This window comes from Balaenoptera musculus, chromosome 2 (genome assembly GCF_009873245.2).
Source record: "Balaenoptera musculus isolate JJ_BM4_2016_0621 chromosome 2, mBalMus1.pri.v3, whole genome shotgun sequence".
NCBI lineage: Eukaryota > Metazoa > Chordata > Mammalia > Artiodactyla > Balaenopteridae > Balaenoptera > Balaenoptera musculus.
Window position 1 is genome coordinate 35223769 of NC_045786.1, and position 26116 is coordinate 35249884.

The following is a 26116-nucleotide window of genomic DNA, read 5'->3' on the forward strand; positions in this document are numbered from 1 at the left end:
ATATATGTGGAATCTAGAAAAAATGGTACCGATGAACCTATGTGTAGGGCAGGAATAGAGATGCAGACATAGAGAATGGACATGCGGACGCGAAGGGGTAAGTGAAGGGGGAGATGAATTAGGAGATTAGGATTGACATACTTACACTACTACCATGTGTAAAACAGATAGCTAGTGGGAAGCTGCTATATAGCACAGGGAGCTCAGCTTGGTGCTCTGTGATGACCTAGATGGGTGGGATGGGGGCGGCTGTGGGAGGGAGGTCCAAGAGGGAGGGGATAGATGTATACATATAGCTGATTCACTTCGGTGTACAGCAGAAACTAACACACAGTGTAAAGCAATTATACTCCATAATAATAATTAAAAAAAAGCGTTCAAGGCTCTTGTTATGGACTGGATGTTCATGCTTCATTCCTCCCACCTCCACCACCAAATTCATCTGTTGAAGCCCTAACCGCCCATAGGATGGCATTTGGAAATGGGGCTTTGGGAAGGTAATGAGCTTTAGATGAGTTCATGAGGGTGCATCTCCCATGATGGGATGAGTACCCTTACAAAAAAACAAAAGGAAGATACTGGAGATCTCTCTCTCTTTCCATCATGTGAGGAAACAATGAGAAGATGGCTGTCTGTAAGCCAGGAGGAGTTCTCACCAGACACTGAGCCTTCAGGCACCTTGACCTTGGACTTCCCAGCCTCCAACACTGGAGAAATAAATGTCTGTTGTTTTAGCCACCCAGTCTATGGTATTTTTGGTATAACAGCCTAAGCTAAGGCAGCTGTAGAGGAGGACTTGACTTTGGGGTTGTTGCCTGTCATGGGGCTCACCCCAAGGTCCTCAAGGCCTTAGGAAACAGGTTCTGCTGCATTCACACCCCTGGCTGGCTGAGACCCTAAGCGAAGGACGTCACCTTAGAGCATCTAGCGGGGCGCAGTCTCAATTCCTGCAGTGCCGTCCTGCTCTGGCTGCACCAGCTCGGAGTGACCAGGCTCCTCTGGCTACCCAGGGCTCCTGACAACCTCCAGAGCCTCTCCGCAGTTCAGCCGACCCGAAGTCTGAGCTGCAGGTGATTCCACGAGGGGAATGAGCTCCCGTTTCAGGGTGCTCCCTGAAGACACCCCACCTCAGTCGTTCTGAAACGCAGAGCAGGGGCTGGTGAGGATGGTGGTGTGAACGCTGTGCTCAGGAATTCTGCGGTTCATCTCAGCAGAACTTACCGTTCAGCAGAAATTTTTTAAAAAAGGGAAATCGCCCAGCATGATTTTTTTGGAGTCCATTTTGGTCACTAGTTATTCTGATTCTCTATGACTTCCTAGCTGCTTTCAGTCTCCCGTGCCTGTGCTTACATCACTTGGTGTAGGAGACGACACATCTGCCACTCAGACTGTCCCCCCACCAACAATCGCCTACACCTTTATGCAGACAAGAATCCATCCATCCACTGAATGCTCTGGAAGTGCCTACCATGTGCCCGCACTCCTCTAGGTGCTGGGGTCCTAGCTTTGCTGGCATGCTGAACATCAGCTTCTCCCACCGTTAGGCTTTCAGCAGAGTACAAGGAGGGTAAGACTCCTCTCAGGGGTCGGCATCTTTTTTCAGCAATCTAAGGAAACAAACTCTATGGGCCTCTCACTTCGTATGGGGCCTCAGGCAACCATCAGCCAGCGAGTTTCCTCAGGGCTGAGACGTGCAGATTGACCTCGGGAACCCCGGAGCAGTGCCTTACACACAGCAGGCGTGTTGAAATAAACTGAATGGAACAAACTACAGGTCAGAGGAATTGTTCTGATCTACAGTATATAACTCTGGTTTTCTTTTTCCTTTCTTTCTTTCTTTCTTTTTTTAAGCTTTAGAGCTCTTTCATTTTTTAAAAAATATTTTTTAAAAATTTATTTATTTTTATTTTCTGGCTGCATGGGGTCTTAGCTGCAGTGCCCAGTCTCTTCGTGGTGGCACACAGGCTTCTCTCTAGCTGAGGCGTACGGGCTCAGTAGTTGTGGCACACAGGCTTAGCTGCCCCGCGGCACGTGAGATCTTAGTTCCCCAACCAGGGATTGAACCCGTGTCCCCTGCATCGGAAGGCGGATTCTTAACCACTGGACCACCAGGGAAGTCCCTCTGGTTGTCTTCTAAAGAGGGTGATGCTTCTCCTTCAGAATATCTTGCAAGGTTTAGACGCGTGCATTCGTAGGCAGGGGCTGCGTAAGAGGGAGAGAAGAATCTAGAGTTCCTATGGCGATCCCAGGAGGTTAGGGGTGAGGACAGGAAGGCTGAAGGTGAAGGAGAACAGGGAGAAGAAGGGCTGAGTCATGACATGCCTTTGCCATGATCCCTGCATCTTCGGCCTGGCTTGAAAACCTCGCCAAATGCTTGGTATTAATGGATGTCCTCCTATGAGCAGAAACCAGTCAAGGAAGTGAGTTTGTCATCCTTGGTTGATGGAGGGCAAAAGAGAGACCGTACGAGGTCGGTGCAAGAGAGAGTGAGAAGCAGAGGGTCCAGGGCAGTGTAAGCCCCCAAGAACTATCCGAAGTCACTTCCAGAAGGCTTTGGAATCTCCAAACCTTTCTGGAACTGACAGGGGTCAGAGACAATTTAAACCTAAACCTCCACATGGCAAGGGTATGATACTGAGTTTACACAGATAGTAATGTTCTACACAGATAAGGAATTTCAGAAAACAAAACTAAACTTGGCGACTTTTTCGATGTAAAGGGGAGACAAAGGTCTCCAGCGCTGAGGAAAGGAGCTGACCTTGCAACTCAACACCTAGAGCATCACTGCACCTGTGCATGTTTTCAAAGAACTGCAGAGGCCAGGGGAAACTCACATGGAATTCTTTATGGTCTTTCAAACCTACAAATGTTTGCTCTGTTGAAACAGCCATAAAATGTCAGAAATAGTTTAAACTTATTTATCTAACCTCAAAGACAGGCTATTTCCCCCAAGACTTAACAGCTCGGAAACATTCAACGTTCTGTTTCCACAATGCTGAAATCGTTTTTGAAAGGCAAATGTTATGGAAAAAAAGTTCAGATCTGGAGGGGCTGTGAAAAACATGTGTTGCAAAAAGTCTGCACCTCTGGGGTGTCTTTAAAATAGTCACTGTTTAAAGACAAATTTCCTTCACCCTTGAAGGGCTCATGAAATAGTCTATACTATAAAATCCTTGGCCTCTTCAGACTGCTCTAAAATGCTAGATTTTTCTATCAATGTATCACATATATTACACTTGTATGTTTTGTTCATTGGTTTGTTTCCTCCAGCTACTCAACACTCATACTGTATTTTTCCACAGATGAAAACTGAACATTTAAGCTACCAGTAGTCACCTCCAGGGAATGGGAAGAAATGATGTTGCCAGTTTATAAGATTAGAGGCAAACTGAACACAGTGTAGGCAAAGCACAAAGGGAGTCATTACTAATCGATGAAACAAAATGAACAAGAGGTTCACAGGTTTCAGTGTCAAAGAGAATATCTCAAAGCTCCTAGCACAAAAGGTACATATCCTTCTTGACTGGCGGGTCAATCTTCACAATGCAGTACATTTTGCAAGGCATTTTCCTCTTTTGAGTTAACTGCATACCCTTTTTGTTCTTTTGGCAATAGATATGTAACTATGTTTTTTGGATATAAAGGATTACCCTTCAATGAGGCCATGTCCAGAATTTCCTCCAATATAAGGCTCTGGCTTTTACCATTCACAGAATTCTCTTGAATAGCTATGGAAGTACTTCCGCTTTAGTAGAATTATGTTAACAGATTGACATAATCAGGTCCCCAAGTAATCTGATCTGAGGACCTTAGAAACAATCTGGGTCATAGCACCGATCCCCCAATTCCATAATCAAGAGTTTTCCTCAAAGGTTTTCAAACGTGTTTATTTTGCCATAGAGGAAGGGTGCCAGCAAGTCCTCTTCCTGGTGTGGTCATCCCTGACCTCTCAGCAACCCTGGACTCCTGCTTTGCTTGGACTGAGCAGTTCTCTTTAACTCCAACAGTCGTATCTCACAAGCACTACACAGTTCAATGCTGGATAGTGTCCTCTGGGGTCCCGCTTATAGGCTAGAAAGGACCCCTGAGAGTTATTCTATATATTACCTGAAAACCGAAAACCTCCAGTGGTTCCCTGAAGAACAAGACTCAAAGTCAAAGCTGGTGCAAATCAAGCGCAGGGATGCATGCTGGAGTTTACAAGTGGTGACAACCACTGAGCCCAGCACAGGGAATTCCTCAACAGCAGCTCAAATGGGGATAATCTTGGGACATTCGGAGGCCCTTCCTGATAAACATCAATTTTGGTAATCTATCAATGTAACGTTGGGACGTGGATGGACAAATAGCTTTGATACGTTCCTTAAAAGCTACATTCAATGTATGGCTTCTTTGGAAGTCATACACCATGACCTACAAGTTGATCTTGCTGCGGCCACCAGCAAACCCTGGGAACTACGTGTGGGCTGCTGTCAGTGGGGCTCCCGGGGTGATCTCTCAAGGCTTGGTTGACTCCCCAAGCCTCCCTTTCCTCCTCCCTCAAGGCACTGACGCTTCTCTTGTGTCTCTGAGCTGCCCCACTTACCCTGTTGAGCAGTTCCTTTCTCCTTAGGAGTGATGGGGAGTAAGATTCAGTTTTCCTAGCTCCATAGCTTTGACACTTCTTGGAGGAGAAAAGCACAAAAGCCCTTCAATGTACGGGTACCACTGCTCACAACAGCTCATCCTCCAGCCCCGGGAGCCTCACCGTTCTCACCTCGCTGTGGGTAACGCTAAGCTTTTCTACGTGCCTTCTCTCCACTGGGGACTTAGTTGCTATTCTCTTTTATCACTTGGAAAATTTCTACTAATTCTTAAAGAGCCATCTTAAGGCCGCTCTTCCATGACCCCCTCTGACACTGAAGCTGATTCCTCCTTTGTGGACCTTTGAACATGCTGACATGCCTATTCCACCTTCAGAATGAGCCCAGAGCATGGCCCCGGCCCTGCCATTTAACCCTAGTTTCTGGTTCACTCCTTGTTACCCACTGTTTCCTGAGGGAGAGTCTCTCATTTGAGATAACATTTGAGATAAGTTCCAGGAGACACTTTGGCCCCACTTACTGGCTAAAGCACTGGCTCTTCACCTTAACCTGGGCTACACATTAGAATCTTCTCGGGAGCTTTAAAAAACCTTGATTCTCAGGCCATACCACAGACAAATTAAATCAGACTCTCTCAGGGCAGGGTGGGGTGGGGTCGGAGGTGATGTCCAGGCCTGAACTGACACTATCCATGGTAATAAAATGGCTTGAGCAGATTGTCTGTCAGTCATGAAAATGAACACATGGGTGTTCAATTATCAAATACATAACTAGCGGGAATAAATGAATGAAAAATAAGAAGAAACAGAGGGGCTCCTAAATTGGGATGTTACTAAAGATGCTGAAATTCTATTCTGGTCCTCTGTTATCGCACCCTAATGTGGGGTGTTCTCCTCACAGTGACTGTTTTTCTAACATCAATAGTTCCTGAATGCCTTTTTCAGGCTGTACCGAGAAGCTTTTTAAAATTTCTGGAGTTTGAATTCCAACTAAATTTCCTCTCCTCAAGTCCCCACCTTCTGTGGGTCCTGTGCACCCTGCTCTCTCTCTAGGAAGGCGCAATTAGGGCAGAGGAGTGAACGTGGACAAACAAGTCATCCGAGGGCTTCTGATGGTTCTGTGTGTTTAACATGAGAAGGATTCCTCCAGCCTCCACAGCTATCCTGAGCTTTCCATCCATGTCCAGGGGATCTCAGAGCATAAAAGAGCTAAAGGTGAGACCTCTGGGGGGCAGAGAGTAAGTAGGGCCTTTCTAACAAGATAAGCAGATACGATTGGTTTGAGGCGTTGCCTCTTACTGCCTTTAAAGAAAAGCTCCCCAACTGCTCCCTAGCAGATCTCAGACAGGTCTGGGGAGCTCAGCAACGACCACTCTAGTTTCCGTTCCGACAGCATCTGAGGAGCCAGGAGGACACAGGGCCCGCCCAAGGCACCACTCAGAGACCCGGGGGAGTGAAGCAACTTGTCACATTAGAAGCCTGAGCTTCAGAAGATCACCAGGAGAAGACCTGAAGTCGGAAAGCAAAGAGGAGGAGCCCAGGAGGAACCCTGCCTACAGGATCAGTATCCAGCAGGTGCCCCCAGGACCAAGTCATTACAATTTAGGTGGGCTTAATGTGTCTTCGTATCAGAACTGTGGTAATGAAAAAACCATGGGGGTAAAACCTATCATGGCAGAGAGCTTATACATTAGTTTGGGAGTCATAAGCCCTATGCTAGTGTTCTAACCAGTGGCTTTCAAACAGTAGCAGAACCGATTCTTAATTTTTTTTTAATATATATATAAGGAAGTCCAATTCACAAAACTGCAGAAACGTGGAGGTCTCTTAGTTGTACTGTATGCTGTGGGAGAGGGTAGGTAGGGTTGAAAGATAAGTTCGGGGTCCCTGACAAGGCTCCATGGAACCTACAGTTTGAAACTCGGTTTCTCCACTGGTCTATTTATGGTGCATAGAAGAAAGGTGCATGCTTATTTGGAGGACAGAGAATAAATGGGCACAACGTGAAATTACATGATAAAAGGCCTTGTGGGTCAGCTGTTTTTACAATGTGAAGGGGTGAAGTTTAACACGGGGCTGGGTGTCTGTGAAGTTTTCAGGGCAGGGAAACATATTGGTGCAACTGACGACACGAGTGGGGAATAGATATTTGGGGAGGAAAGAAGTGTTGCTGATGACAGGACTGGCCCACGAGAGCTGTGGTCTGAATGCTTCAAGAGATGGTGGGGGGCTTCCCTGGTGGTGCAGTGGTTGAGAATCTGCCTGCTAATGCAGGGGACACGGGTTCGAGCCCTGGTCTGGGAAGATCCCACATGCCGCGGAGCAACAAGGCCCGTGAGCCACAACTACTGAGCCTGCGCGTCTGGAGCCTGTGCTCCGCAACAAGAGAGGCCGCAATAGTGAGAGACCCGCGCACCGCGAAGAAGAGTGGTCCCCGCTCGCCACAACTAGAGAAAGCCCTCGCACAGAAAAGAAGACCCAACACAGCCAAAAATAAATAAATAAATAAATAAATTAATTAATTTTAAAAAAAAACAGTTAAAAAAAAAAAAAGGCATGTTGGGACTCAGTCTCTGCAGACACAGAAGCCCAAGCACATGGCTTTTTGCAATAAGTATGAAATTTGATAGGTGCTTGAATAGCCCTTTCTGTTTTTCATTCTGCACATCTAGCTACCTTATGCCAGCATTTCCTTCTACTTCTTGACTGTGTAGAGATTCATGTTTCCTCCAATTGGGAGATTGAGATGGATCAAAGGAGAAGAAAATCATGTTCCAAGGAGCATTCAGAATCTTCAGAGGATCTTCAAAGAACAGACAATTGCTTTACATAATCCAAGTATGAGTACAAAGAGGCCTGGGGCAAGTATATCAAGGGTTAGGTGAGGCAGTGGGGAGTCATTACTGCACGGTGCATGACTCGCCATGTTCCTTTCCTGCTACAGCAGTGATGGGCGAGGCATGCATCAAGGTGGGGCCTCAATCCTCCTGGGGACAGAGGGGGCACACTCAGGTAGACCTCTGGCCTAAAACTGGCTGGCATCCTGCAGGCTGGCGAGAGGCCAGCCTCTCCGTGGACTCTGCTTGGATCCTAGACCTCCCACCATGGGACAGTTCTCCAGTGGGCCCTGGCTGCTGCTCATACCTGAGCCTCTGACACCTTGTCCCTAAGCTGCAGCACATCCTAAGTCCTGCCTCAGACCTCTGCTTTGACACTCTCCTCTCTGATTAGACCACCTGGGTCCCCATTCTGCTGTCTCAAGCCCAGAGCCTCCTTCTCCCTCCAGTTCCTTTGGAGTCACACAGACTTGGGATTAAATCTTAGCTCCCACACTCGTTACATATATACACAAGGGTAAGTAACTGCACGTAGGGACTTCGCTGGCGGTCCAGTGGTTAAGGTTTCTCCTTCCAATGCAGGGGGGGCGGGTTCGATCCCTGGTCAGGGAGCTAAGATCTCACATGCCTCGCAGCCAAAAAACCGAAACATAAAACAGAAGCAATATTGTAACAAATTCAATAAAGACTTTAAAAATGGTCCACGTCAAAAAACAAAAAAATCTTAAAAAAAAAAAAAAGTAATCGCACATCCCTGAGCATGTTTACTCTTTAGCAACACAAAGATAATGATAATATCCACCTCATAGCCTATTCAAGCTGACACATACTAGGTACTCAAGTTATTGTTATCTGGGGTGATGAGTGTTGATGGTCTTTCAGTATGTTTCTTATTGAGATGCTGCCTGTCAGCATATAATCCTTAGCTCTTTGCAATGTGGTTTCTCTCCATGTTTGACTTAACCTCTGTGCCAACGTCCCAGCCCTAGCCTGGGGAGGACTGTGTCCCTGATCCTCAATTAATGACACATCTATTGCTAACTGCTTGATATGCCTGCTCTCCTTGGATAAGCTCTCCAGAGGCATGGAATCCTAATTTAATATCTTGAGTGACTGGCTCCACAGTCCAATCAATGACCAGCGACGCGACTTCACTGAGCTTAATTTATGGCTTTCTGCAGTTTCTTTCTCCCCAACTTTGCATCCATACTGTAGACAGAATGTTCTCTTTTAACACAGATTGGGTCATACCATTACTCTACTTAAAACATTTCTTGGGACTTCCTTGGCGATCCAGTGGTTAAGACTCCGCGCTTCCAATGCAGGGGGTGCGGATTTGATCCCTGGTCAGGGAACTAAGATCCCACGTGCTGCGCAGCCGAGCCAAAAAATAAAAACAAAAAATTTTTGCCTCCCTGCCTCCAATAAAAGGAAGTCCAAGGGTTTTAGCGTGACATTAAAAGCCCTTCACAATCTGGTCCCAATGTATACTTCCAAACCCACCTCTTCCCACTCTCCCTCACACCCTCTGCTTTAAGTCACGTGGATCTGCTTATGGTTCTGCAAATAAGCCAGGAGCTCTCATGTTTCTGTGCTTTTGCATATATGCTGTTTCAACAAAAATGGCCTTCCTTTTTGTTCCAAGTGGCCTGGTTATAGTGTCATCTCTTCTGTCAACCTTCTCCGATCCTTTGGGAGCCTTAACTCTTCTCTCCTCCGTGTGTCTTCATAAACACTTATACTTTTGCATTTGCTATGTCATAGTTTCTGTGTCTATATATCTGCAAAAACAAGATCTTATTCATCTCTGTACACTAAGGAACTAGACTGGGCTTAGTAGATGCTTAGTGAATGCTTGCTAAATGGATGCAAAGATGGATGGAATTTCCAACCATCTGTGATTGATTGTTTGATTGAATATAGGGTTCAGAGAAGAGAATGGTGGGAAAATTTCTGTATCATAGGCAGAAGTAGGAAAAACAAGGGAGGGGGGTCGGCTTTTTGAGTGGCAGAAGAGGTTTTAAACATACTTTAAAACATATTAGCTATTTCAAGGATTGTATATGGTGTAAATAAGAGATAAACATAGTACAGAAGAGGGGATACATTTCAAAAACTAGAGATGAAGCAAAATAAATTAGCTTTAATTTATAATATGGTCAAAAGCAGTAAAATGTTCGGTTCATAAAACAAGAGGAAGCAGATTATCTTCAGGTTTTCTCTTTAAGTATTCTGAAAGTTATATGGAAAATGTTGTGGGTAAATGTATTTTTCTGGAGAGAGAGTTTTTTGCGGGGGGTGGGGGGTGGTCAAAGGGATTTGTGACTTAAAGATGTTAAATCACTGCGACTGAGTTCCACACTGCATAATGTCAACCAGTAGTTGTCGGAGGAAAATAACTGTCAGACACATGAGGCTGTGTTCAGGAATTTAAGCATATAAACTTGCTGCACCACAAAAATTTTCTCAAAGTCCTCCCCTGTAAGGGAAATCATTAAAGCCAGTAAAGAAAGCTAATAATTCAGTTAGACATCAACAAAACTCTAGGTATATTTCACAGCACCTTAAGCCTAAAAAAGTCTCTGGATTAAGAAGATACTTTTAAATTTATGTAATACGTTTCTTCTGAAACTGACCAGCATCTCTTAGGTATGAATGGCTTACCGTCTCTCTATTCATCTCATGGAGCACCAAGCACCCTGCTGCTACCTGGTTACACCCTTGCTTCCCACCATCTGCTTGTACACACACTGTGTGCACTCAACTTTGTACCTTCTACCTACTTATTCCCCCATCCTCTCCTATCAATGGGGAACTCAGAAATGACAGAGGTGTAGGGCTTAAATCTATATCGCTAGTCAGTTTAGACTTTCTAGAAAGCAATTTGCCTTATTTGCTTTAGTTCTTGTTTAAGCAATAGAGCATTACACCTACAGCTAAAGTTCTGTCCCTAAACTTTGCTTTCTTCTTTTCTCTCCCAGGAGTACCAACAATCCTGACATTGTTATATGTCCTTCCCATGAATGTTTGTATATTTTTGCCATACAGTCATACACTCATAAATAAAATATATGATTGTGCCGTAAGTTTTAACTTTACATGCTAGTATATTGTGAGGATTATGATTATGATTTTAATGAGATATAATTTAAATACTATAAAATTCACCCTCTCAAAGTATATAATTCGATGTTTTTTTTTTAGTGTATTCATAAAGTTGTGCAGCCATCAGTACTATCTAATTCCAGAACATTTTCATCACCGCAAAAAGACACCCGTGCCTATTAGTCATTACTCTCCATTCTCTTGCATTTTCCTCTCCTCTTAGCCACTGGCAGCCTTTAATCGGTCGCTATGGATGTGCCTACTCTAGACATTTCATGGAAATGTAATCATACACTGTGTGATCTTTTGTGTCTGGCTTCTTTCACTTACCATCATTTTTAAAGATTCATCCATGTTTTAGCATGTATCAATATTTAATTCCTTTTTATGACCAAATAAAATCCCATTGTATGGATATACTACAATTTCTTTATCCATTCATTAGCTGATGGATATTTAAGTTGTTTCCACCTTTTGGCTGTTAAAAATAAAGTTGCTATGAGCATTTGGGTACAAGTTCTTGTGTGAACATATGTTTTCATTTGTCTTGGGTATATAACTAGGAGTGGAATTGTTGGGTCATATGTTTAACTTTTACGGAAACTGCCAAACTGTTTTCCAAAGCATCTTCCTAGCTTAATTCCATTCCAACCTGTGGGCCAAAAGAGTTTCTTGGAGACTAAAGAGGAGCCCAACACACAAGAACACTTTAGAGCAGAGACTCAGATCAGCTGCACCTCTAATGAGCTTAAGGAATAAGAAAAACAAGCAACCCAATACACACCTAACACGAAATTATAGGATAAATAATGTTCTTGCTAAGCATTAACAAACGAAAAATAAAATATGCAGCTCTTGATATTTACTGGTCATTCTCCTCAGACAAGCTTTCCTTTCTTACCAGAAGGTGGCAGGAGGGTACAGTTTAAACTCCCCACCCCTCTCATTTTTAGAAGAAACTTTTTTTTTTTAAAGAATAAGACAAATAACTCTCGCAAATAACTTAGAACTTTTAACCCTTAGAAATGCAGATTCTCAGGTTCTATTACTTAATATCATGATTAGAAATATCATATAAGAGTGACTAGGGACAATCACTATTGATATCTATACCACATGCGTCAAATAAAACATATTTGGGTATAACAAAGAACTATGAACCTGTCTAAAAGGTATGAATAGATAAGCTCACTCTGATTAGTAGAAAATATTTTAAGGGTAACTGAAAAATAAGAGAAAAATTGATACATTCCACTGACTGACAGTAATAATCTAATCTCAGTTTGCAATATGAAAATGTAATTTTGGAAAGCAGTATTCAAGTTTGTAAATGTTATAATGCCCTCCTCTATCAAATGGGGCTGAGTTAGATGATAACCTAGGTCCCTTCTTCCACTAATATAGTGTATTTCCTATTTTAGAGATGAGAGTAGGACGGACACGGGACTCACCTATGGTCATATACTAGCTAGTGACGGATCTGTCTGTAAAATCCAAGTCTTCCGACACTTCATCAACTTCATCATTACTTCATCTTCACTTAAAAAGATGAATCTCCATAAAAAGCAAAGTTAGCTATGACTTCTGCCCATAAGAAAACACAGTAAGTTCACTGCAGGCTTATTTAAAATGGCACATAACTCAAAATGAGGTGTTTATTTTGAAAAGGAAAGACCTCCTGATGAGTTCCTGGGGTGCAGGCCATAGCAGATGACTGCCAGGTAAAGCAAGACCAAATGGGCCCATTCCTAGTAAGAGCTGAAAGGGGGGTTGGGGGGGGGGTAGGGAAGAGGCAGAGGAAGACTGCCAACACCGAGCTGCATCACGGGCCCGAGGGGGCACAGCACAGGGTCCAAGGGACTGCAAGAGTCAAGGAGTGGTCAGAGACGGCACACATGCTGACTGGGCCTGGCCGAAGAATAAACCAAGACAAGATTAATGGTCTTAGCTGGAGGCTTCACTCACGAAAACAGTTTCCACTGAATCCAGTCCCTGACTTACGACAGCAAACAGTACACCACAGTCCTTTCAATGGCTCGTCCCCCCAAAAGCCTAATTGTAAACTATTGTGGGGAAGTAGGAAATTTAGAAATAATGTTAAAAGTTGAGGTGTCTCTTAATAGAAGTCAGATCCATTTTGCAGAATCCTCTGCAGGTGTAGAGCCGTAGAAACTCTAGACATTTGTGGCTTGGCAACTACAGAGTTCCGTTCTGCTTCTCTCCTTGCTGCAGCCAGAGAACGCCGCCCGTTCTGTGATGGTAGGTGTGTTTTGCCAGAAAACTCACATATTTGTGGGTGGAGTCAGTTGGGAGGCTGGAGGGATTTTTCAAAAGTCTGCGTAGGCCAAACATTGCAGGGACTTCCAAGGGGTGAAAAATAATACCTTGGGGGTTAGCAACTTTCCACTGCTTGTGAAGCCAAAGGTGCAGCTCTGGAAACATGGCAGGTTAACTAACTGACAATGACAGGGAGGGAGAGCCTTATAGCTGGATGGCTGTGTCCTAGGATCCTGTCATTACGTGCACCTTTACTCTGGTACCGAGACCAGCTGTAAGGGCTCCTCCGGTTACCCTGGGCTCTCTGGCCTCGGCAAGATTCATCTTAAGTGGCTGCAACTACAGGTACCCCGTTAGAACTAGGAAACCAGGCAAATATAGTTGCCCAGAGAATTAAATCAACGCATAGTAAATGACAGGCACACGCAAGGTCACCCGAACATAGTAGATCTTAATTTTGAGGAGTTTATAAGTCTCTCTGAGAAACTGATCAAAGCTATTGACACAGGCCTCCTGGCCCCCATAAAATGTACGTGTGTACAGCATATAATATTAATCTCAGTTGGGGCATGCATGGGCCCGGGGTAAGACTTAAGAATCCATGGCTTAAAGAGACAGAATGGCCCTAGATTAAGACAACGTCAGACTGAAAATGGCATTTCTATTAAAGAAAGAATGAGTCAGTTAGAAAGAAGGTTTAGCTGCTGTTGTAAACAAAGCAGAAAGAGCCACTGAGGCACAGACTGGTGATGCTCACCCAAGGACAGTCCAGGACAGACAGTCTAGGCCACGGGACCCTGACATTCCCACTCTCCGACCTGGCCTTGCCTAGCACAGCCTTGGTCCAGCTGGAGGACACAGCTAATGATTTCCAACAAACCTCCTTGCTCTGACTCCATACTCACCAAGCAATCACCTGCTAGAAGCTGGCCTTTTGTGCAGATCTGCCCACCGGGACAGGGTGTTCTGGTCTTGCCAATATGAGCATGCCAGTGTACAGGGCAGGTCCTGTACATGTCCTCATAGTCCTCAATGAGAATGATTAAACTGCATTCTGTTCTACACACTGGTTTCATGAGCTGCTGTCAGCTCACCCTTGAGAGATAGATCCTCTGTCGGGTGCTGGAAAATCAGATTTTTAAGCTTGTAGGGCTGTCTGAGCTACCAAAATGCCAGCTGGTGACTCCCGGCCACACTGGGCTGGCCTTGTGCTCTCCCACTGGAAATGACCACGCTCACCTTTTACAGGACATTGGATGGTCACGTTTGCTCGCTGGGGTGCTTCCACGATGCCTCCAATCACGACGGAGAGATGGCTGTGCTCCGGTCTGGTGATATTTCTTCCAGTAGACAAGATAACAGGTGCCTCTTAATTCAAAGGGAGCAGGAAACTATGTTAGGTTCAGGCTTTTGCTCTGAGTAAACCGTGCCGCATTTGCTAAGATTTGCTGAGTTCTTTGAGAGCAGGGGCGGGGTCCTGGCTCTCTCCGTATCCCTTGTGGTGCCCCATGGGGACTTGCACATCCACAGCCTGGAGGTGCTCAGGGGATGGATGGACAGATGGATGCATTCAAAGAGGTATCTACAAAGAGGCGTTGCAACAACCATATACAGACTGTGAGGATAGTTTGGTTTTATAACCAAAATTGAGGATAAAGTCCTCTTTGATACTTTGAAAAAGAAGGAATTCAGAAGTTCATGCAAACAAGACATGGCACGGCAGGAATAACATCTCTGCAGTGCAGCCTTGGATGAGTTAAAGCAGGACCAAAACACACGAGGGCTTGGGACCACCTGACTCTTTTCCTGGAAGAAAAATTTGAAACAAACCTGCGTAACACTTGCATGGAAAAGATGAATAATAAAAACAAGGTCATAAAGAATCAGGAATTCATTCACAGACTTTTATTTTCCTGGATTTTAAGAACCATGTACTTTTACCAGATTCATTTATGAACTCACTCAGGAAACATACTTTGTGCCTGGGCTGGACAATGGGAATATGAAGTTGGGAAAGAACCATTCTTGCCCTCAAGCAACTCATGGACTGGTGGGAGACACCATTATCATTACAGGGTGATGGCTGTTGAGGTAGAGAAAGGTGCTGGTTGCCCAGGTGTCTCTCAGGAGCATGTGGGGGTCAGGGAAGGCCACATTCCTCTACTGCAGAACTATCGCCACGGTTGGTTTCCCTCCTCCACCCCATTGGCAGGTAAGCTCTTGGAGGGAGAGGCCACGTCGTAGTTCTTTAATCTGTTTTATCACCAATGCATAGGACATGAAAGAATAACAACATTTTGGTGTTTGGTAACCATGTATTTTGGAGAAGAGAACTTGGGAATGACCATGTTTGGGTGACAAAATGTTCCATTTGCTCCTGGAGTGCTTGGGGCACTGAAATGCTATCCTGAGAATTGAAAAGATAGGAACTCTTGGGCTGGGAAAGGGCTGTCATTGTCCTATGTCCTCTGGCCCCTGAGGACCTTGCACCAGCTCTCCCATGAATCTGAGCTGTTTTGGGATGGACTTACGGGGAAATCTGTGAGCTGCAAGAGAGACTTCTATTCCTCCCAGCAATTCCAGAACCCTGGAACTGAGGTTTTCTGGAAAAGAGCTGATGCTCACAGGAGAGAACAGTCCAGGAGGATCAAGGCACAGAAAATCAAGGCCTGAAGGCCCTACCTTGGGAATGCAGCCAGGAGAGGGACTTAGCATCAAGCCTTGCACATTCAAGGAGCTTTTAAAATCAACTGGTCCAACCTCCTCTGTTTAGAGAAGTGATGAACTCGCTACATCAATGCTTAGTTGTCTAAATGCTGGGTTGCAATCCCTGATATTGTCCTTCTCCTCACCTTAGTTTATATTTGAGCCATAGATACCAGAAAGCACAGAGCAGAGAGCTGGAGGATAACTTTCTTATTTTAGTTTTAATCCCAGAACATGAGCCTGACACAAGGAAGCTTTGCTTACAACTCTGCCACCTAAAAATGTTCCTTCATAAAAAAAGCACACTTTAATATTAAAGTGGCTTTGTCTACATCCTGGGACAATTTACACTAATTTACGATGACAATTTCCTGAAAGTGTTTCTAAGGATTGGGGGGTATGCCATTGCGAGGTATACATCAACCTTTAAAGGATAATTACTCTCTTTCGCCGGCTGGTGGCGCTTTAAAAATGAAAAGTCCATACTATCAACACTGCCGATCAAACCCTGTTTCATTAATTCCCAATTCTTAGAAAGCAAACTCTAGAGCAGCTGTTTTCCAAGTGTGGTCCTCAGGCCAGCAGCACTGGCATAACCTGGGGACATGTCAAATATGCACATTCTCAGACTCCATCCCAAGCCTGCTGTGTCGGAACCTCTGGGAATGGGGTCTAAAGATTTGTGTTTTAACCCCACCCCCCGGTTATTCTGTTGCATGAAGTGTGAAAACTGCTGCTCCAGAGTTTAATGTTCAAAACAAAACAAAACCCAGGCATTCCAGGTTTCAACAATAGGCATTACCTGCATACAGCACAGAAGAACTTTCCACATCCGAACCGAGATGATTAGCAACAGAACATCCATATATTCCTTGTTCTTTCTTTGTAGGTTTCTGTATCTGTATTTTCCCCATTCCATCCAGAATGACTCTGTAGAACAGTCAGAAAGAGGATGCGCTTGTGTAACACACCGAACTGTTCTAGAACCACAGCAACTCACAGAGAATGAAGACAGCAAAATGATTGACCTTGGGCTGGCAAGGATCCCAGAAGATGATGTTGTCAAGCTACCTGCCTATAAGCGGACAACTATATAGACTAGAGGGTGGAAAAGTCCTTCGTCTCGGCTGAAACTTAGTGAAATGGTAGAGCTGGACTGTGCTTGGAGATCCTATCATCCTATCTCACTTTGCATGAGAACAGACTTTTCTGGATGGACTCAATGCTTAATCTACCACGTTTTAAAAAAGACAAACGAGATTGCAAACGAATTGGAAGATTCGTTTAATTTTAAGATTATACATTTCAAGAAAACACAACTGCAATTTTTGTTGGTACATTACATAGTTTTCTTTCAAGCATGAAAAATACAGTACTGAATACTAATAGTGAGTTTAAATCATCTGATTTTTCCCTTTCTTTTATAATTTGTTAGTCATTATTAAAATTTCACTAATGTTGCACCTTACAAATCCACATGAGACGTGTGTCATTCTCTACAGGAAAATCAAAAGTCCAAGTAAGGTAAACTCTAGGTGAAGTTACAAAAGAAGTATAGCAAGGATTATTAGGCACACACAGTCTCCACGCTACTGTTCCTTAATAGTATGGTTTACTGGGAAAGATGATCTCAAACAGGGATCAGCATTGATTCCCTTGTGTATAGTTCAGAGATACTAAGTGATGCCGTGTCTCCTGCTTCTCTATTTCTCAGTTCTACACATACTGAATTTCACCTGTCTGTCATCATCATTGACCCACACCTTACTGTGTTACAGTTGACTTTAATAGGTACTACTCCTTTGAAAAAGTTAGAAACATTTGCAGTGGGAGTAGCAACTCTGAAGACTAGGGCTGCTTCTAGGCTATAGGATATCTGTATGAATTTGAAAAAAAGTTGACCCTCACCCTTGGCAAATGTAGCCTCAAAGTTCAGGGATTGGTGAGCAGAGGGTTCCCTTCTGTCCACCTCCTTCCCTTCCTCTGGAGACACAATGCCTTTCACAGCTTTGTGGGCAATTTGTGAGCTCAATTTCAGCCAGAGATTTGCCTGTTCAGCTGCGTACCTCTGTGCAAAGTACAAACTGTATACACATGCATGGTGGTCCTGAACATGATTTTGGCTATGGAAGGAAAGGGAGAAATAGAAAATTCCCAAGTGTTCAATGAAATATTAGTTATAAGAGAGTGGAAGAGGTTTTTATAAGAAAAAAAGAAGGAAACAGTTGAAAGGGAGAAGTTAAAGACAGCAAAATCTGTCAATGGTCAATCGAATCTCCTTTATTAATTTTTTTAAAATTCAGGTAGACCCATTCTACCACTTATGAACAGAAAATAAACATTGTGCCATAAATTATTATATTCTGTATCAATTTTCGCTTCATATTATTATTATTTTTAAAAATTTATTTATTTATTTATTTATTTATGGCTGCATTGGGTCTTCGTTTCTGTGTGAGGGCTTTCTCTAGTTGTGGCGAGTGGGGGGCCACTCTTCATCGCAGTGCGCGGGCCTCTCACTGTCGCGGCCTCTCTTGTTGCGGAGCACAGGCTCCAGATGCGCAGGCTCAGTAGTTGTGGCTCACAGGCCTAGTTGATCCGCGGCATGTGGGATCTTCCCAGACCAGGGCTCGAACCTGTGTCCCCTGCATTGGCAGGCAGATTCTCAACCACTGCGCCACTAGGGAAGCCCCGCTTCATATTATTTTAACTAGGGTTTCTCTTCTAATTCTATATGAAATAATAAATCTTTTGGTTTATGAGACTAGAGGACCATCCTATATGACTGTCAGTAGAGAATGATTTCACTATTGTTTATATTCTTTCACATTTCTTCAGAATAAACGTTGAAAACTTAAGAAAATTTCTTCAAATTTTACTTCCTTTTTATTATAGCAGTTTAAAAGTCGTTGAAAATAAAGAACTTAAATTCACTTTCTCCTGAAGTCACAAGTGAGAAAACAGAGATAATGGATTCTACTTTGTTAATGATATGCCTAAAATTGGATAATAAGTTATTAATTTTTTAGTTTTTTTATGAATGAGGACAAAATCCTCATTTCTAAATCTGTCACGCTTAAATCATGCTCTTATTTGAGTCCTCAAAGGATTAAGTCCAGTCTTATGACTGTCACTCCTATAAACTTATTTTTATCCAAGTGACATAACCTCCAGAAATACATAATTTTGAAACTCTCTTCAGACTGGCTTCCATTATTATAGCTCATAATAATAAATAAAGAACATCTGTAAGTTTCATTTTCCAATGTTTACAATTCCCAATCTCCTAAAGAACTTATGGGCTAACTGTATTGTTTCCTGAAAATAATTTGTTCAGTGAATAAGAACATTTTAAAAATAAGTTTATGGTGTTATTTAGAATGCCAGAGATCTATATCATATGTAACATTTAATCAATGTTACACTTTGTGTGTGTCAATATTTTCCCACACAAAGGTTTTAAAAATTATATTAAAATGTTTAAAAACTAAAAAAAATTAAAAATAAATTAAAAAGACAAACGAGCAAACCTTAATTTGCTGGTTGTTAAGCCCTCATTTTCTGCCCCGATCCTTCTTAACAAACTGCAGACGTGGACTTTTCATTTCACATTTTCACACTGGAAGTGAGTGGACCTTTAGCTACTGCTGCCTGGCAATGGTTATTATCTCACTATCACGGTATGAAAAAGTCAGTGGAGGTAACAAAGCTCAAGCTGCATTATATTGGATTTTGACCATGCTGTTAAGAATCAGGACTACACTGTGTGAGTTCCTTATGGCCTCCCAATATTATACCTGCATGTAAATACCACTTGATATTCACAAACACCTGCATGTAAATACCACTTGGAGAATCAGAGTTGGTCAGGTGTATCCTCACAGGTGACATAATTATTCAGGGAATGAGAAAGAGTACTTGTTCTGCTTTAATTTTATTTTAATTTTTTCTTAATGACTTGAAGTTGCTAATAGGTTGTCCGGATCAGTGGTCCATATACTATTTTTTTCCCTGCCCCTTCGCACTTTACAGATCTTAGCAATAGGGACTGTTCTGATCACTAAATACCATGTTTCTTCATGAACTGAATGGGGCCACTTCATTTCCTGTCACTTCATGTTGCTCGCTCATCCTATGCTCCAGCCATAATGGTTCCAGGACAGGTTCCAGGATATTCCATGATCTGTCATCACCCCGAGCTTTTGCATACGTTGTTCACTTTACTTGGAATGCCCTTCCCCACTCCAGGCAAACTCTGACTTACCCACTGAGGCCTGGAGCCAATGTAATTTCCCCGGTAAAGCTTTCCCCAATACTCCTAGAGTTATCTTCTGCCCCCTCTGGGCTCCTTCTGCTCTGGTTCATATACTTAAAAAGATATTTATAAAATATCTTTTTATTTCCACCAGACTGTGATCTTGTCAAGAGCAGGGACCAAATCTTATTCACAGCTGTGCATTTTCTATGCTTAGCACAGTGCCTTGTATACAGCAAGTTTTCAAAAACATGCAATGACTAAATGCATGAATGATTACAACAGAACAGAATAATGGTAGAGAATAAATGTACTAGGAGGATGCAAGCCCCCCTGCAACCCACAAATGAAATATACAAGGGTGGGCAGAAACCAAAACAGCTGAATTGCCCAGAACAAAAACAGGAATATGGCAGACCTAGCTATTACTAGGGCTAGACTTGCACTGTCAAATCCCTACTAAGGAATAGTTGATTAAGAACAAAAGTATAACTAATAGCTCTACTTGACAAATGTTTATACACTAAAATGTTTTCTTAAATTATTTCATATGTACGTTTGTATGACTTAGCAATTCTCAGATGATTCCTTGGTTTTCTTGGCCTCAGTTTTACAGCATAGTGAGAAATCACTGAGATTAGAAATAGTCGAGCACATGTGAACCTTCCTGCCAGGTGGTGCCACCCAGTATCCAGCCTAGACCAGTCTGTGGGCTGAAAGTTCTTTAACGAATCTGATCTTGGCCTTTGCTGCATAACCTTTTTCTTAACTTGAAGTAACAACAAGGCTGATCTTTCCACAGACATCATCCTAGTGAATCCACCCCCAGCCTTCCCTTCCTAGCTGAGATTTCTTACTCAGCTGGCGTCCAAACGTACTCCACGCCCACGCTGTTTCCTCTTATTGGAGACAGGCTCTCAGAAGCATAATTCCATTTCAGAATTACTTCAATTGAGAAGATTTGTGAAATTCAGAAAAATATATCTAAAGGTGAGAACCTTTGTTGCGTAAAGGAATTTAAACATAAGTTGAAAAAATTAATTAGGTAAATTTGAGAAAAAAATGGAAATAAAAATAGATCTTTTAAAAATTCCCTTAAAACATTAAAAACAAAAACTCTTAATAGCCATATAGGATTGTTTCTATATCAAATGGTTGATCCTCAGAGTATGCAGAAACACATCTGAGTGGGATGTCAGAAGCTTAATAGGATTTCCAGGAGTCTCAGCCTCAGAAACGAATGTTAATTCCATTTGAACAAGTCAAACAATCTAAAATCAACTCAATTCAACAAACATTGACTTAAACTGACCGTGCTCTACTACATCCCTGTAGTACTTTATGGCCACAAGTCAACTGATCAACCTTCTCAGCCTCTGTTTCCTTATCATTTCTAAAGTGAAACTGTTGAGCCATCCTCAAAGGGTAGTCCATGGACACCAGGGGACCGTGAGCTCAAAACTATCCTCATAATAGTAAATACTAAGCCATTATTTGCATTTTTCACTGTGTTGACATTTGCATTCATAGTAAAAGCAGTGGTGGGTAAAACTATTGGTACCTGAACTGGAACCAAGGCAGTGGCACCAAAGGGTACCAGTAGTCACTGAATTCTTGGTACCACACACTTGCAGTAAAAACAAAAATGCCAGTTTCCCTTAAGACTGTCCTTAATGAAGCAGTAGAACTTATTAATTTTACTATAACTGGACCCTTGAGTGTAAGTTATTAAATATTCTGTACGACAAAACGGGAAATACAAAGCACTTCTGCTGCATGCCCAAGTGTGTTGGTGTGATTGTGTGAACTGCTAGCTGAACTAGCTGCTTTTTCATGGCATACCACTTTACTTGCAAGAATGACTGACAGACAAGCCATGATTATTCGGACTTGGGTATTTGGAAGATAATTTTTTAAATGAACAAAAACGAGCTGGCCAATTCAAGGAAAATAACTGACAGTATTTGTTGCCAATGATAAAATTCGAGCTTTCAAGGGAAAATTAGAATTTTGGAAAATCAGTAACCTTCATTGTGAGTTTGACTGCTTTCGAAAACTCAAATACTCTTCTGAAAAGCTGGGTAGTAATATTAAAGAATATACGACTTTTTTGTACTGTATAATGAAATGTGTCAACATTTGGAAGATGCGTATAACTCAGTCAGCCAGTATTTTCCAAATGACCAATGTATGATGTTATAAAATCTAGTATAGTTAAAAGATCCATTCAAAGAGCAAGAGAAACCAATAGATTTCACTGTAACAGAGTACCAAAATCTCATTAATATGGTTTTAGATTCCACGTTCCAGCTAACCTTTAAGAAACTACCACTTGTCTAGTTTTAGTGTAGCATTAAAAAAGAATAGCCACAATTACCTGAAAGGGCTATGAAAATATTCCTTCTCTTTCCAACTGACATATCTGTATGAAGCCAAATTCTCTCTATAAACGTCAATAAAAACAACATATCTTTTTTTTTTTTTTAACATCTGTATTGGAGTATAATGGCTTTACAATGGTGTGTTAGTTTCACTGTATAACAAAGTGAATCAGCTATACATAAACATATATCCCCATATCTCCTCCCTCTTGCGTCGCCCTCCCACCCTCCCTATCCCAACTCTCTAGGTGGACACAAAGCACCGAGCTGAGATGTTAAAAAAAAACAAAAAAATCATTTGTATTCAGAACAAAAGAAATATTGTATGCAAAGAAAAACCAAAAATGCAAATTAAGGAAAATATCCATTGTGCTGGCTTTTTCTGATAATCCACTTGCACATGTTTAAAAAAAAAATAGCACACCTAAGGAAAAAGAGAAAGCCAACAGAATATCTCAGGGAAATAAAATTTTCAAGTGAAGAAACCAAAGAAAAACAGGTTTTAGGGCTTCCCTGGTGGCCGCAGTGGTTAAGAATCTGCCTGCCAGTGCAGGGCACACGGGTTCGAGCCCTGGTCTGGGAAGATCCCACATGCCGCGGAGCAACTGAGCCCGTGAGCCACAACTACTGAGCATGCGCGTCTGGAGCCTGTGCTCTGCAACGGGAGAGGCCGCAACAGTGAGAGGCCCGCGCACCGCAATGAAGAGTGGCCCCCGCTTGCCACAACTAGAGAAAGCCCTCGCACAGAAACGAAGACCCAACACAGGCAAAAATAAATAAATAAATAAATTTATTTAAAAAAACCAAAAACAGGTTTTAAATCTGTATTTGCACTTGGACTTGAGAGATCTCAGTGTCAGGAATAATAGGGTGTAGCTTCTTTTTTTTAATTGAAGTATAGTTGATTTACCATAGTATATTAGTTTCATAACTTCTTTTCAACTATGGGAAAAACCACCAGGAAATCCAATGTGAGGTGATAGATCCCCATCTTACTAATTCTAACGGGGAAACTTATGGCACCCCAAAGGCATGGAAATACCCCAGAAGTGCTCACATGCACACACACCGTCATACTAGTCACACTTTACTAGAGACTTTCCTAGAATATATGCGTTTTTTAGAAATCGCCTTGTTTCCCTTTCGTTAACTCGGGCTGTAGGAATGAAAGGTGAAGCTAGTGTAATGTCATGATGCATTTGTTTGTCGCCTTCTTATACCCCAATCGTACGGAAAAATGGTCTGAGAAGGGAAAGAAAATCATTAATTTTTTTGTTTCCATTTATAATTTATGCCCCCAACTGTTTCTCAAATGGGTGTGAAGTCAGAATGATCATGGTTACTTGACCAGCTGGGAACTAAATTATTAAATTATCCTTTGGAAATTAAAAAAACAATGTAAAACAATGCCATTATCAGTAATTTTTAAAATACTGCTTTTCAAAAATTGTTATTTATGTGAACATGAATTGGGCTTATAAATGGATTAATAAACAGCTCTTTTAAATGTTTCATGGTTTTAATTTCTAACATCACTAGATATAACTCACATTACCAAAAGCTCTTCGGGCTTCTCATCATTTTTTTAAGTTTAAAGGGGTCCTAAGACCAAAAGATTTGAGAACTGCTAAGTTAGTTGATCTGGAAGGTTAATTCCACTTCAAAAACTTCATTATACTCTTGTGTTCAGCGTTCCAGGCAAAACAATAAAAAATTAGATTTGTTCTATCTTTTCATTCTAAGACATAGCCTAACAATTTAATATAAAATTTGAATTTTACCTACATTTCTTTTAATGTTTCACATATTAGGTGATGCACAAAAAAACGACATGATAAAAATAAAACTTGCATTTTTAAAGTAACTTATGGTTTGCAAAACAATTTAACATCTGGTGTTTTGTGTCTCTCAACAATCCCTAGAGGCAGATAAGGTGCAGCTTGAGCTCTTAAACTCAAAGTGAAAGAAAGCAAAAGGTCTATAACCCTATGTGTACAAACAGCAAGATTTGGAGACAGAAAAGAACACAAAAGCGAATTAATATTTCTGTTATCCCCTGTTATTTTGTGTAAAATGAATGAAATGTGATATTTTTGCACTGACATGGATAACTATCACAATAAAATAAGGTGACTTAATATTGTGTTTTGAACATCTCAAAAAACTTTGATCCTTATCATCTTATTTTTGGATTTTGTGACATGAAAAACTGCATGATATAGAAAATTACTTCAGATTCTCAATCTTTCTACCAAAGCTATTATTTGTGTGATCTTCAAACATCACTGGCAGTGTTCAGGAGATAAGGTCCCTGGTTCTGACTGGCCATGAATTAGTCATGAAATTCTGTTTTTCAACGACCTCATCAGAAAAGTATTAACCCCTACCCTGCCAAACTCATGGGGCTGGTGTGAGTTCAAATGAGATACCACATCTCCTAGATATGGAAGATTCTGATTTACAGTTCCTACACAATGTAAGATTACTTTAAGTATGCTTTTTTAATGGCCTTATGTTGATTTTATTTTTAAATGTTAAGTGACCTGCAAAGAGAGTCTGTACATGCTTAAATTCAATCTTAACGGTAACCAGTCTTGTATCACACCTATATGATAGTGATTGGGACAGTACGATTTCATTTTGAGAATTCCCATGCACATGTGAAAACCATACCCTGACTTTTTTTTTTTTTTTCATTTTAAAATTCCTTTAATTGACAGGTGATTGTATGGAATACATACAGTAGCAACGCATTTTAGAGTATATAATGTAAGTAGAAGTAAAATGTATGATAAAAAATAGCACATGAGAGAGGAGAAAAGGAAGTATAATACTACTAAGTTTTTTTGTTTTGAGACACATTTTATAAATTGAACTGTAATTATCAGGCAATAAAATTCACTAACTTTAAGTGTACAATTTGATTTCTGACACATGTATACATTCGTGTAGCCACCACCACAAACAAGATAGATAACATTTCTATAACCTCAAAAAGTTTCCTTTGCTCCCTTTCAGTCAAGTCCCCTCCCCCAAAACCTTAGGACTATGACAACCATTGACCTTCTTTCTATCACTGTAATTTTGTCTTTGCTACAAGTTCATATAAATGGAATTATTATAAAGTATGTAGTCTTTTATGCTTGGTTTCTTTCACTTAACATAACGGTTTTGATATTCATCCATATTGATGTATATATCCGTACCTCCTTCCTTATCTATGATGAGCATTTGCCATCTTATGGACATACCATAATTTGTTTACAAAGCCATCAGTTGATGGGCATTTGGCCTATTTCCAGTTTGGGGCTATTATGAATAAGGCTGTTAGAAACATTCAAGTATGCATTTATTTGATATGCTGCTTTCCATCCTTTTACTCTTAACCTATCTGTGTTTTTATATTTGAAGTGCACTTCTTGTTGACAACCTATATTTAAGTTGTTGCTTTGTTATCATCTGACAATCTCTGGCTTTTAGTTGGAGCTTTTGGATTATTTATATTTAATGTATAATCTTATACTTTACATAATATATACACAAATAGAAGAACACCTTGACAAACTATCAAAAATTATTCAACAATCCACAAAATAACCAAACAGAACTTCTAAAAATTATATATGTGGTCACTGAAATGGAAAACTAAGTGGGTGGGATAATATCCACTTAGTTTTTTGCAATGCTGAAGAGACGAGTAGCAAACTAGAAAATAAAAGAGGCAATATGAAAGAGAGGTTAAAATACAGGGAAGATTGAGACAGAGAAATTCTCACATACATTTATTTGGAGTTCTAGAAAGAAAGAAGAAAAAGCTATATTCAAAAAAGAAAATGGGCTGAGAATTTTCCAGACCTGATAAAATATATGTATCCTCAGGACAGAAAGTGCAACAAATTTCAAGCAAGATAAATAAAACAAGACACTCATGTAGATTTATCATCATAAAACTGCAGAGCACCAAAGATAAGAA

The 26116-nt window shown here is 41.5% G+C and overlaps 1 protein-coding gene across 6 annotated transcripts in view; it reads right to left on the reverse strand.

Annotated features, from left to right (window-relative positions):
- The window catches only part of ADAMTSL3 (ADAMTS like 3), a 365885-nt gene that overhangs the window by 43315 nt on the left and 296454 nt on the right, over window positions 1–26116 (reverse strand). For all 6 annotated transcript variants that reach the window (XM_036842259.1, XM_036842264.1, XM_036842261.1 and 3 more), the window contains exons 22-23: window positions 16310–16437; window positions 14041–14169 (exon numbers count right to left, since the gene is read on the reverse strand). In XM_036842259.1, coding sequence (XP_036698154.1) covers window positions 14041–14169; window positions 16310–16437 — 257 coding nt within the window. The remainder of the gene's footprint in view (window positions 1–14040; window positions 14170–16309; window positions 16438–26116) is intronic.